This window comes from Microcaecilia unicolor, chromosome 13 (genome assembly GCF_901765095.1).
Source record: "Microcaecilia unicolor chromosome 13, aMicUni1.1, whole genome shotgun sequence".
Lineage (NCBI taxonomy): Eukaryota > Metazoa > Chordata > Amphibia > Gymnophiona > Siphonopidae > Microcaecilia > Microcaecilia unicolor.
Window position 1 is genome coordinate 48,757,443 of NC_044043.1, and position 13,558 is coordinate 48,771,000.

The 13,558-nt window shown below is 41.1% G+C and overlaps 1 protein-coding gene across 4 annotated transcripts in view; it reads right to left on the reverse strand.

Moving 5' to 3' along the window:
• Nucleotides 1-1,584: 1,584 nt before the first annotated feature.
• INTS2 (integrator complex subunit 2) overlaps nucleotides 1,585-13,558 on the reverse strand; it is a 57,561-nt gene continuing 45,587 nt past the window's right edge. For all 4 annotated transcript variants that reach the window (XM_030222225.1, XM_030222226.1, XM_030222224.1 and 1 more), the window contains exons 21-25: nucleotides 7,219-7,464; nucleotides 6,463-6,570; nucleotides 3,310-3,415; nucleotides 3,045-3,221; nucleotides 1,585-2,205 (exon numbers count right to left, since the gene is read on the reverse strand). In XM_030222225.1, coding sequence (XP_030078085.1) covers nucleotides 2,033-2,205; nucleotides 3,045-3,221; nucleotides 3,310-3,415; nucleotides 6,463-6,570; nucleotides 7,219-7,464 — 810 coding nt within the window. In that variant the 3' untranslated portion in view covers nucleotides 1,585-2,032. The remainder of the gene's footprint in view (nucleotides 2,206-3,044; nucleotides 3,222-3,309; nucleotides 3,416-6,462; nucleotides 6,571-7,218; nucleotides 7,465-13,558) is intronic.

The window sequence follows — 13,558 nt, forward strand, 5'->3', positions numbered from 1 at the left end:
GGTACAGAGGTGAAGAAAGAAAGAGGGAGTGAGAAGGGATGAATAGTGTCTAGCATGTGCAAGTATAAAGGAGAAAGAACCTCTAGAGATGGGAGAGAGGGGTTAGAGAGATGGATCGAAGACATGTGCTAGATGAAGTCTACTTGGATTTCAGCAAAGGTTCCGCATAGGAGGCTCATAAATAAACAAGTTAGGAACCAAAAGGGTGAACTGGATTAGAAACTGGTTGACTGTTAGACGACAGAAGGTGGTGGTAAATGGAATTCAATTGGAGAAAAGAAAAATAAGTAGTGGAGTGCCTCAGAGATTAGTACCACAGCCAAGACATTGCCAAATGGTTACAAGGAAAAGTGCCGTTTTGCAAATGACATGAAGATTTGCAAGACTGGCCACCCTGGAGGGAACAGACAAGAGAAGTGGTATACAAAAATTAGAAGAACAGTCTTAATGTTAGACAGTTTTAAAATTTAATGTGAAGAAATGCAAAGTGATGCACTTGGAACATAAAAATTCAAAGGAGCTACATGTGATAGGGGGTGAAAGGCTGATATGCATGGACCGGCAGAGGGATCTCAAGGTGACAAAACAATGTGTCAAGGCTATATAAAGAGAGGCATAACCAGCAGAAAAAAAGAAGTTTAATGCTCTTGTACCTGTCACTGGTGAGTTCCCACCGAGTACTGTGTTTAGTTTTGGAGGCCATTCTTACTGAGGACTTTAGCTATTGCAATGCTTGGAGGTAGCCAATGAATTTTGGAAGCTGGACAGACTGTACTATTTGGAGGATCAAAGAATGTAAAACTGCATTTGAGTCAACTACTGCATGCTGGGTCAAGGTGATGCTTGTCTCTGCCTTACTCAAAGGCTGCATCACCTGTCTAGGAGCCAGAAATCTTCATGGGCAGAGTTCAGGCATATCTTTAAATTAGCTATGTGTTTTGGGTTTTTTTTTTTTTTTTTTTGGTCTTTTTCTAAAATGGTTTTAGGTTGGGTGTCCTTGCCAGAGAGGATGCTGCTTTTTTTGAGCATATGTGCTGGGAGAACACGCTTTATAATCCCCTGGGACTGCTTTGTTACATACAATTTGTCTGGACTAGTCTGGTGACTAAGGAAGGAGAAATTTGATCTTACCTATCAATTTTCTTTTTCTCAAGTCCTACCAGGCTAGTCCAGAGTCTCCTCTCTGTTTCTAAAGTTGCCTTATGATTGGTTTAAGTCAGGGGTTCTCAAGCCAGTCCTCAGGATACATGTAGCCAGACTTTTAGGATATCCACCATGAATATGGCATGAGATAGATTTGCATAGGATTGAGACAGTGCATGCAAATTCATCTCATCCATACTCTGTCTGTCCCAGTATGGCAATACTTATGTACTTATTAGATCCCCTTTAGATATCCATCTCATTTACATAACAGTACATCTTTGATGCCTTTTCCAAGGTTTGGGTAGGGGATAGATTATTACTATCCTAACGGAGGGATGTTCCAATCATATTTTTTTTAAAGTATAAAACAATCAGTCATATGAAGATATATTAACACTTTAAAATTTTTTATTAGACAAACGAGAAAAATATTTCATGTAAGCCTGTTTATCAAAACATGAATCACTATGAAAATCTTCTTAAAAAGAATAATCTGATGTGCTAAAATGATAAAAACCCATTACACTGTAATAGGTGAAAATGTACATCTCACACAAAAATAAAATGTTATTTACATATTTTACATTTGTAAATCTGACCATAAAAAGGCATCTGCTTTACCAAAAATTGTTACCATGGGACTATACCATGCTCGCTCTGCTCAGGGTATCCCGATTATGTCATTTGTAGCATTAGGACTATACCATGCTCGCTCTGCTCAGGGTATCCCAATTATGTCATTTGTAGCATCTTGCCCCCATCCTGAAGGAAATTTGGGGTTTTGCTCATGAAGAATCTTATCCACTCAGCGCTCTTTGGAGCTGGTGACAACTCCAGTTCTGCAGCTCCCATTGTTAATTTCATTTGACATTTTTAACATTCTTCCCTAAACACCAGTGACACTCATATTTATTATTTCAATTATGGTGCTTTCAATGCATTGGCACAACTGCACATCGGGATCCGTGCTTTCAAGGTCCTTCATGCCATCTTTACAAGATTTTGTGTCCTTATGTATTCCAGACAATTCTATTGGCTTCTCTTTCAATTGCTGGAGACCTAAAAATATAGGAGACGAACACCAGTTCAACAAAAGAGCATTAATGTTATGAATACGGCTCTTGTTCCAATTTAATGTACATCATTAACCATTTTATATACAAAAATGGTCATCATTCAGTGATAACCTCTGCTCATATACTTTTGTACATACAAACTTATTTGGTTTACAAACCCTTTAGCTCAAAGCAAAACTATATCTGGATGAACGACCCAATAAATAATATATACCCATATTGGCTACTTCACTCCACAAATCTGCTCAAGCAGTGAAACAGATGGTGGTATCTTCAGAATTCAATATAATTTTGTAGTCCAAGTAGGAAATCCTAGGGGGGGGGGGGGTTCAGAAATGGAGGCTCATTTATCATAGTACTCAGCACTACTGCTGTATAATCAGAGAGATATACCAGGGAGTTGGGCCTAGTATTATTAGTGTTCCATCCTTCAAGCACAATTATTTTCCAGCACATGCATACAGAACACTGAACTTGTAACCTTAACTGTTACAAACTAGAAGACTATGAGGTGTATTTTCAAAGCAGAACAGATTTATAAAGTTGCAAAAGTAACTTATGGAACTTTGTAAGTCATGAGCCCCTATGTCACTGAAGTACACAAACTGCATCTCTGGTTCTCTTATAGCCCTTAAGTGCAGAGTTGGGTTGGTTTTTTTTTTCTTTACAGCAAGAGGTCATACACATCCAAGTATTCTCTCTCCACCTCTCAGCCTACACCCTAAAGGCACAATGACTGTTTACACCAAAAGCAGTCTTGATAGGAACTTTCATCTACGCCCTCTGCTCTCTAGCCAAAGTAAGAAAGCATAAAAGACTTACGTGTAATGCTTGGATCAATGTCTCTAGTCTGAGTGGCAACATCAGAGGCACAGACCTGCCCTATCTGTATAAGGAGTGACATGATATCCTCATACAGTGGAGGGAAGGCTTGGCAGAATGACACCAAACAAGGCAATGTTGGCATAAAGAAAGTATAACGTTTCACTTTGGTTAATACTGGAAAAGAAATAGAAATATGTAAGTCCAGTCTTCCCTAGCCAGAAAAGATGCTTGGTCTGCTGACAGTGGTGCAGTAACAGTTTACCTGTTAGCAATGTTCCCATCACAGTGATGGCTAGGCGAGCCACGCTGAGAGATTTTGGTAATGCATACTGAATACACAAATAAGAAAGAAGCTGGATGGCAAATTTCTGAGGAGGAGAGGGAAAGAAAAACAAGCAGTTATGTCCATTTTTCAAACATTTAGCAACAATATTCAAAGGATTTTTCACAGATATTCTGGAAAATTGCACCCCCACCACCGCTGCAGTTAAAAGTATGTTACCCCTTGTGAAAAAAAGGGCATGAAAAGGTCAGGGAAGTTTAAACACTTGTGGAGATCTCTGTCTGAAATTTCCTCAACCCCCCCCCCCCTTTTGTGCTCATATTTTGCATACTTCCTTTATTATTGTCCCTACATGGTATAATGCATGTTCTCTGTTAAGCAAAGGAATGTAGGAACATTTCCTGGTAATATTGTTCTAATGGATCCAGGCTCTGACATTAGCTCTCCAAGAGCTCAGAAAACCCTGAAGGTTTTCACAAGTATGCTGTGGGGGATTTCCATACTGGTAAAGCTACCTCTTACTCAGCCCAACCAGATGTGTTCTTCTCGTCTCCTCACACGTTAAAAAGAGACAAGGGCATATTTGGGAGGGGGGGGGGGGCAAACAGTCAAGCAATGCCTCCAAAACTGCAATACTAACAGGCCCCTCTGAGGTACTTGTGGGCTTTGACAAAAGGTGCCATATCGTCAGGCTCAATCAAGACACCCATGAAACCTAACACTAAAGTACGCTAGGTCAACAACACTGCAGATTCAGAAATGATACTGAGAGGTACAGCAAGCCATAGCACCATAGCTGTCAATGGGGAATAAAACTGAGAGATCTTTATCTGATCTGCAGGACAGCTCTAAATCCAAGCCCAGCAATACTTCTCCAACCCACCACAGGACTGGTGTTACCCTCATCACTAATGCAGCAGTGCCCTAAAATCCCCTGGACTGACACGCGATACAAGAAATGCTCCCGACACACAGCTACACCCTCTCCTGCATCTGACAGTGAGACAAGCAACTATTCTGACATCCCCAGGGCTGCACAGACCCCATGTGAGCACTTTCCAAGAGCTGAAGCCACATAAGACATGGGTATACTATTCAAAGTTTGGGTTTAGTGATTTCTATCATACAATAGATGACATTCAAATGTTGCCTACCCACCCAGATCTTGATCTTTAAACTCCTGTCTTGATGCCATGTGGTTGGCTCAGACTTCAATCCATCAGGATTTCTAGAAAGATGTCACTTTCAGTTATTTGTATCTGTATTTTAGGTATTCCTGTAACAGTCATCAACCTAGAGGGCCACCTTAACCTTGCATCTCATATTTGATGCCAAAGTTGCAGTTTCTATGAAGTCGTCTTTTCATCCACTGACAAATCCAGTCACTATAAAGGTGAAGTTCTCTTTATAATGGTCTTAATCTAGCTTCCCATAATGCTTCCAGCTAATACAAAATGCCGCTGTAGAGGCCCTGCTCTTTTCAGTTTCAGCTGAAGCCAAAATCGAAAAATCAAGTTTGGTTGTATGAATGTGGACCAGTGAGGGCTGCTGGGGATGGTCAGAGCTTGCAGTCTGCGTCTCTCAGCTAAACTTACAGAGTCCAAGCCAGACTATAACAATTTAAATACTGAAAGACCGTATTTTACCTCAAGTAAAAATAGCTAATGGAAACAAACTAAAAACCACAGTGCTTTTACAGTGGCTGACTGTACCACACGGACTGACAGCTGACGTCATAACTCTACAGAGAATTCTTCCAAAATTTAGGGGGTCTTTTTCTAAGGTGCACTAGTGTTTTTAGTGCATGCTAATGATTAGGATGCACTAAATGCTAGAGATGACCATACGAATATATGGGTGTCTCTAGTGTTCAGCGCATCCTAATCATTAGCATGCGCTAAAAACACTAGCACGTCTTAGTAAAAGACCCCCCTTAAAGACTTACATTCCTGCTAAAATTTTATGTACAAAGCATTTATTTGGAGCACTATATTCACCACAAACTATTATGCAAGATCATAACTGCATTACTTGCAATCACAGTACGAAAAAAAAACACGCACACAAAAAAAAAAAAAAGCCCACCCCACCTTTCAATCCATGAACATCTAGTAGTGATGCTCCAGACACAACAGCCATTTTGACAGCAGAACTGGAATGGGGAGGAGTAACTGGGTATCGCTGCTACCCCAACTACACTCCTATACCATCACAGATTGTAAAATAAGCTGGGGGTGGGGGGCAACTCCTGTTCAAGGGAAGGGGAGACAGAAAAATGGGACAAAACAACATTTTTGGTTTCCACCGAAAACACATGGCCATTTTTGGCTGAAACTGAAACATGGCCCAAAACGAAAATATCCGTATTTTTCAGGTTATATGTATTAAGGTTAATACTGCTGACTATTAGTAACAGGAAGGCAAAAATTAGGACAAAACTAAGTTGCACATTTGTCTAAAACCAAATCGGAATGCACCAGCCCTCTGTCTCTTTCCACCCCACCACCAGCCCATCTCTCTCTGCTCCATACCAACATCATTCAGCATTGGCCCATCTCTCCCCAATCCTCATATCCTGCGTTGCCTTGTCTGTCTCCCTTTCTGCTGTCCCTCCCCCTCGTTCAGACTTACTTCTGCTCCTGTGGGTCTGCATGGTGGCTGCAACAGCAATAGTAAGCAGAAGGCCAATTTACTGCGCAGTGTATGTGTGATTTCTCTATACGGTTTTCTAAATTTTGGCGACCAATAGGTTGGCGACTGATGTGCTTAAAAAAAAAAAATCAGTTCTCAATACGAGCTGTTTTTTTTTTTTGTATCGTGCACCATAGAGCTGCGAAAGACATACAGTTGGTTCACACTAAGACTACTGATGAAGGTCTTTGGCCGAACCAAGATTCGTGTAGAGTCTGCATTCTCCAACTAATAAAGAATTTGACACCTTGATCAATTATATAGTGTGAATTCATCGCCTTCACTGTGTTTGGTTTTCTTCATCCATGCAGAGAGAGTTTTCCTCTGTTTTGGTGCTGCAAATACATGGCTAGCAAGGCTTTTAGTATGCGTATCCCCCAGGGTATGCATACCACGGATTGAGAAACACTGCTACATATATTTGTTTGTAACTCTAATTACCTGCTTTTCAAGTTCAGGCTGAGCTAAGAGCTCCGGGATGAAATCTAGGCAGATGTGCATGGATGGAATACCTGCAACCGTAAGTGCCAGAAGTTCACATGGATATCCCTGTTGACAATAACAATACGGTTTAATACAAAATAATAATAAGAGAAGAGGGAATTAACTGATACAAAAGGCCAACAAGTACATAAGATGTGCCATCCTGGCTCAGACCAAAAAGTCCATTAAGTCCAGCATCCCATCAATGCCAATTCAGATAACAGGCACCCAGTGGTATCCCAAACAGCAAATTCATTTCTTCCAAACCCTAGCTCAAGAAATCTTCAGATCTTCTCCTGAACTGGCCCTGTTCAATACCTCTGCTCAACTAAAAAGTTAGAAGAAGTCCCAGAAGCACACCTACCAGAGTTTGCTCTACCACAGGCAACTGAAGGCTGAACCCTAGGAGCCTGTTTGTCCAAAGGATGGAGTCCTTCCACCATCTGCTGAAGACAGTTAACAAGTGCTTCGTCTGTACCAATTTTATATTGCAGTGACATAATCACTGGAAAGCTATAGTCCTTTGTCTCCATCTGCTGGTAGGGTGGCACAAACCTACACATCTGGATTGTTCTCGCAGGATAAGGAACACACAGTTTTCTATAATGCTTACAGAGTAACCTTTTTATGATAATTTAAACAAATAAGAAAGCATTACCTTATGTTTTAAACATATATAGTCAAAATGCAAACAGAAATAGGAGCAAAACAGACCTGGAAGTGAACCAGCTTGGCAATGTTGGGATCAGCAATGAACATCTGATGTAGCAGGCAGCAAATGAGACACTGCACCTCCCGGAGGTCACACAGCAGGCTCTCCTCTCCATCTTCCAATCCCCTACTTGGAGGAACTGCAAGGCTTAGGAAATTCTTCAAGGAGTCCTCAGAAATGACAATCTGAGATTTCTCCTTCTCTGTTGGTAAGCAAATCTCTAGCAGAATCTGAATAGCAGCACTATCCTATAAAGGAATCAAGCCGTAGGAAAGATAGTTAGTGTTCCATTCAGCAAAACCCCCCAGAATTTCCATATACTTTTCAGATTTGTTTAACTCTCATTTATTCTGACCAAATCACTCAGCTGGTGACAAAGCTGTTTACTTTGTTCTATTTCACATGTATTGTATTTGCTATTCAAAAGCGAGTGAAGTTAACAACCCATGCAGACAAAGACAAAACAAAAAACCCACACATGCTGTCTTGATCATTCTACAGCCAAATACAGATAACAGTTCTATGAATCTCTACATGAGCTAGGTAAAACCAAGCTACTTACCTGTAACAGGTGGTGTGTGGACTGCAGAATACAAAGCTCTCGTTATTGGAGGGGAGCTACTCCAGCATAGTAACTGTATAAGCTTTTCAACAACCTCATGCATGCATTTCCAGCCTGCCACTGTTAAGTGGGACCACCTTTAAGTCTAGTTATTAGCTAAGAGTAAAACACAACTCCTTGGGGAAGGGGGTGGGGAGGACTTGCACCCTGCCATCCACAAAACACACCTGCTATGGTAAGTAACTTGGTTTTCTCTGAAGACAAGCAGGATAGCAAGTCCTTACAACATGGGACTCCTTAGATACAGGTTGCTTTCAAACAGTGAAAAAGAGGAAAAAGCATTACAACAGGGAAGGCTGCCTGTAAAAGAAACAAAGTGGGTTTGGGGAGATGGAGTCTAATCTCCAAAGATTCTGGAGAACTGTCTGGCCAAACCTACTGTTACATTGGAAGTCTCTTTCTAAAGGTTAGTAGGATGTGACTATGCTGTGGCTTTGCAAACTTCCTCCATAGAAGCTGATCAAGTGGATTACGGACAACGCCATAGGACATTACGACCTATAACATGACCCTCAAGGATCAAGCCTGCCTGGGCATAAGTAACAAAGTAAATGACAGCAGATAAAGACCTGCATGGTCCATCCATTAGTGAAGGAAATGTAGTCCGCTGGCTAAATTATTCATTTGGATTTAGCTCACACCTTTTCCATAGTTAAAGGTAAGTCACATTCAGTAGAGTGTGTTTATTGATGACAGTACCTATACTATTAGGGTCAAAAGAAACAAAAGTTGTGTGGACTTTAAGGACTTTAGTCCACTCTAAATAAAAGGTCAAGGTTCTCTTGCAATCCAATATGTGCAGGGCACTTTTACCTTTTTGGACATGACGCCTTGGAAAAGATATTGGCAGGATGATAGACTGATTAAGATGGAACTTTTGACACTATCTTTGCAAAGAACTTAGCATGAATTCTCATAAGTACATAAGTATTGCCATACTGGGAAAGACCAAAGGTCCATCAAGCCCAGCATCCTGTTTCCAACAGTGGCCAATCCAAGTCACAAATACCTGGCAAGATCCCATAAAAGTACAAGACATTTTATACTGCATATCCCAGAAATAGTGGATTTTCCCCTAGTCCATTTAATAATGGTCTATGGACTTTTCCTTTAGGAAGCCGTCCAAACATTTTTTTAAACTCCACTAAGCTAACCGCCTTTACCACATTCTCTGGCAACGAATTCCAGAGTTTAATTACATGTTGAGTGAAGAAAACTTCTCTGATTCATTTTAAATTTACTACATTGTAGCTTCATCGCATGCCCCCTAGTCCTAGTATTTTTGGAAAGCGTAAACAGACGCTTCACATCTACCCGTTCAACTTCACTCATTATTTTATAGACCTCTATCATATCTCCCCTCAGCCGCCTTTTCTCCAAGCTGAAGAGCCCTAGCCGCTTTAACCTTTCCTCATAGGGAAGTCGTCCCATCCCCTTTATCATTTTCGTTGCCCTTCTCTGCACCTTTTCTAATTCCACTATATCTTTTTTAATACCAATACAAGGGTTAAATTTAGCTTCCAATACACAAATATCAAACTAATTTGTTACAAATGTATTACAAAAATGTTTATTCATAACCTCCTTCATACAAACACTTCAAATCTCACGTTTTCTCCAACATTTCATCCAGTCCAAGCACAGTTGGTTCTCCTTGTTATTGTTCAAAGTCAAATGAAAGCACAACGCTCCATATGGTCTTTATCTGCCTTCACTTTTCTCTGTTTCTATATGGTTGAAGTATACCACTCAGGAGTTGACCATGCCCACCAGGTACAAAGGGCTGAGATTCACCCTGTGAGAAAATGACCCAGTTCCATAGTCCGAGAGTCTCCCAACAAATGAGGTATGACTCTGCTCCTCCGTTCATAATATACACAAAGGCTTATTTTCAATGCACTTAGACTTACAAAGTTCTATAGTAACCTAAGGAGCTTTGTAAGTCTAAGTGCTTAGAAAATGAGCTCCATCGTAACATAGTAGATGACAGCAGATAAAGACCTGTATGGTCCATCCAGTATGCCCAACAAAATAAACTCATTACATATGGTATATGATACTTCATATGTATAACTGATCTTGATTTGCCCTTGCCATTTTCAGAGCATAGACCGTAGAAGTCTGCCTGGCACTGACCTTGTTCTAAAATTTCTGAAGTTGTCGAAGCCCCTGAAAAGCTCCACTCTAGCCCATCCAAGTCTATTCAGCCACGATCAGCGCACAGACTGTAGAAGTCTGCCAGTACTGGCTTTGCTACCTAATCTCTGCTAAATTTCTTTGGATCCATTCCTTCTAAACAGGATTCCCTTGTGTTTCTTCCGCGCATTTTTAAATTTTGTTTCTGTTTGCATCTCCACCATCTTCCACAAGAGGGCATTCCAAGTATCTTTCACCCTCTCAGTGAAAAAAATATTTCCTTATATTATTCCTCAGTCAGCCTCCTTTAAACCTAAAGTCATGTCCTCTAAGTCATGTCCTCTAGCTCTACTGCCCTTTCTGGAAAATGTTTTGCTTGTGGATTAATACCTTTCAAATATTTGAACGTCTGTGTCATATCACCCCTGTTTCTCCTTTCCTCCAAGGTATACATGTTCAGGTCAGCAAGTCTCTCCTCGTATGTCTTGCTATGCAAACCCCATACCATTTTTGTCGCTTTTCTTTGAACCGCTTCAAGTCTTTTTATATCCTCAGCAAGATATGGCCTCCAAAACTGAATACAATTCAGACCAATGGTCCATCTAGCACAGTATCCTGTTTCCAACAGTGGCCAATCCAGGTCACAAGTACCTAGCAGAAACCCAAATAGTAGCAACATTCCATGCAACCAATTCCAGGGTAAGCAGTGTGTTCCCCCATCGTCTCAATAGCAGACTGTGGACTTTTCATCCAGGAACTAGTCCAAACCTTTTTTAAACCCAGATATGCCAACTGATGTCACTCTACATCCTCCAGCAACAAGTTCCAGAGCTTAATTATTTGTTGAGTGAAAAAGTATTGCCTCCTATCCGTTTTAAAAGTATTACTATATAACTTCATTGAGTGTCCCCTAGTCTTTGTAACTTTTGAAAGAGTTAAAATGGATTCACTTCTACTAGTTCTACACCACCTCAATCATGTCTCCCCATAGACATCTCTTTTCCAAGCTGAAGAGCCATACCTCTTTAGCCTTTCCTCATATGAGAGGATTTCATCCAATGTATCATTTTGGTTGCTCTTCTTTGAACCTTCTCTAATTCCACTATATCTTTTGTGAGTTATGGCGACCAGAACTGAACATAATACTCAAGGTGAGGTCGCACCATGGAGCGATATAGAGGCATTATAGTATTCTTATTTACCATTCCTTTCCTAATAATTCCTAGCATCATGTGTGCATTTTTTGGCTGCCACCACAAACTGGGCAGAAGATTTCAGCATATTGTCTACAAAGACTTCTAGATCTTTTTTTGTAGGTGCCGACTCCCAAGTTGGACCCTAGCATCCGGTAACTACGATTTGGATTATTCTTCCAAATATACATCACTTTGCATTTGTTCACATTAAATTTCATCTGGAATTTGGATGCCTAGTCTTCCAGTTTCCTAAGGTTTTCCTGCAATTTTTCACAATCAGAATGTGTTTTAACAACCTAAAAGGTATATAATCAAGAAAATAAACAAATGGTTTCAGAGAATGGAAAATACCGTAAACAAACGTGTACAACTAATACGTCCTGGAAGAGAGGCAAAAATTATCTCCGCTGTTTGAAAATACAAAATGAAAACCATCAGTGAGATGTTCCTCTATATATAGAGAGTGAGAGAGAGATGGAACAATGTCCTACACAGAGTAAACATGTCCCTCAGGAGAGAGCCCAATTACTCGGTTCCAGAAACACAGCTCCTGCCCTTAACATTTCTTTTTAAGAACATTTACTAACTTATGGTAATCTTGTATATTTTGAAAATTATTGTATAATTTAGCTTAAAATATTATAACTCCTGATGTTCAGCTTTTGTCTGTTATCCGCTGTGAACTTTTGGTATTGTGTGGGTTATAAGACTGTAGTAATAATAATAATAAAAACTTGTATAACAATAGGACTTCTCACATAGAAAGCAGCAACTGTCACCGTTTTTACAATGTTAATTAGCCCAATCTTGATACCCCATTAATTCTCTCTTGCCCTCCAGCAACCCCCACCCCCCTTGAACGTGAAAAAAAAAAAGAACTTTAACACTCAAAAAACAAAACAATGACTATGAGTTTTGGTGTTGTGTGACCAAGCAGCTCTGCGGAAAGAAGATGACAGAGATATAGTCTCGTGTGACAGTGGCATACAGTGGTGGAAATAAGTATTTGATCCCTTGCTGATTTTGTAAGTTTGCCCACTGACAAAGACATGAGCAGCCCATAATTGAAGGGTAGGTTATTGGTAACAGTGAGAGATAGCACATCACAAATTAAATCCGGAAAATCACATTGTGGAAAGTATATGAATTTATTTGCATTCTGCAGAGGGAAATAAGTATTTGATCCCCCACCAACCAGTAAGAGATCTGGCCCCTACAGACCAGGTAGATGCTCCAAATCAACTCGTTACCTGCATGACAGACAGCTGTCGGCAATGGTCACCTGTATGAAAGACACCTGTCCACAGACTCAGTGAATCAGTCAGACTCTAACCTCTACAAAATGGCCAAGAGCAAGGAGCTGTCTAAGGATGTCAGGGACAAGATCATACACCTGCACAAGGCTGGAATGGGCTACAAAATCATCAGTAAGACGCTGGGCGAGAAGGAGACAACTGTTGGTGCCATAGTAAGAAAATGGAAGAAGTACAAAATGACTGTCAATCGACAAAGATCTGGGGCTCCACGCAAAATCTCACCTCGTGGGGTATCCTTGATCATGAGGAAGGTTAGAAATCAGCCTACAACTACAAGGGGGGAACTTGTCAATGATCTCAAGGCAGCTGGGACCACTGTCACCACGAAAACCATTGGTAACACATTACGACATAACGGATTGCAATCCTGCAGTGCCCGCAAGGTCCCCCTGCTCCGGAAGGCACATGTGACGGCCCGTCTGAAGTTTGCCAGTGAACACCTGGATGATGCCGAGAGTGATTGGGAGAAGGTGCTGTGGTCAGATGAGACAAAAATTGAGCTCTTTGGCATGAACTCAACTCGCCGTGTTTGGAGGAAGAGAAATGCTGCCTATGACCCAAAGAACACCGTCCCCACTGTCAAGCATGGAGGTGGAAATGTTATGTTTTGGGGGTGTTTCTCTGCTAAGGGCACAGGACTACTTCACCGCATCAATGGGAGAATGGATGGGGCCATGTACCGTACAATTCTGAGTGACAACCTCCTTCCCTCCGCCAGGGCCTTAAAAATGGGTCGTGGCTGGGTCTTCCAGCACGACAATGACCCAAAACATACAGCCAAGGCAACAAAGGAGTGGCTCAGGAAGAAGCACATTAGGGTCATGGAGTGGCCTAGCCAGTCACCAGACCTTAATCCCATTGAAAACTTATGGAGGGAGCTGAAGCTGCGAGTTGCCAAGCGACAGCCCAGAACTCTTAATGATTTAGAGATGATCTGCAAAGAGGAGTGGACCAAAATTCCTCCTGACATGTGTGCAAACCTCATCATCAACTACAGAAGACGTCTGACCGCTGTGCTTGCCAACAAGGGTTTTGCCACCAAGTATTAGGTCTTGTTTGCCAGAGGGATTAA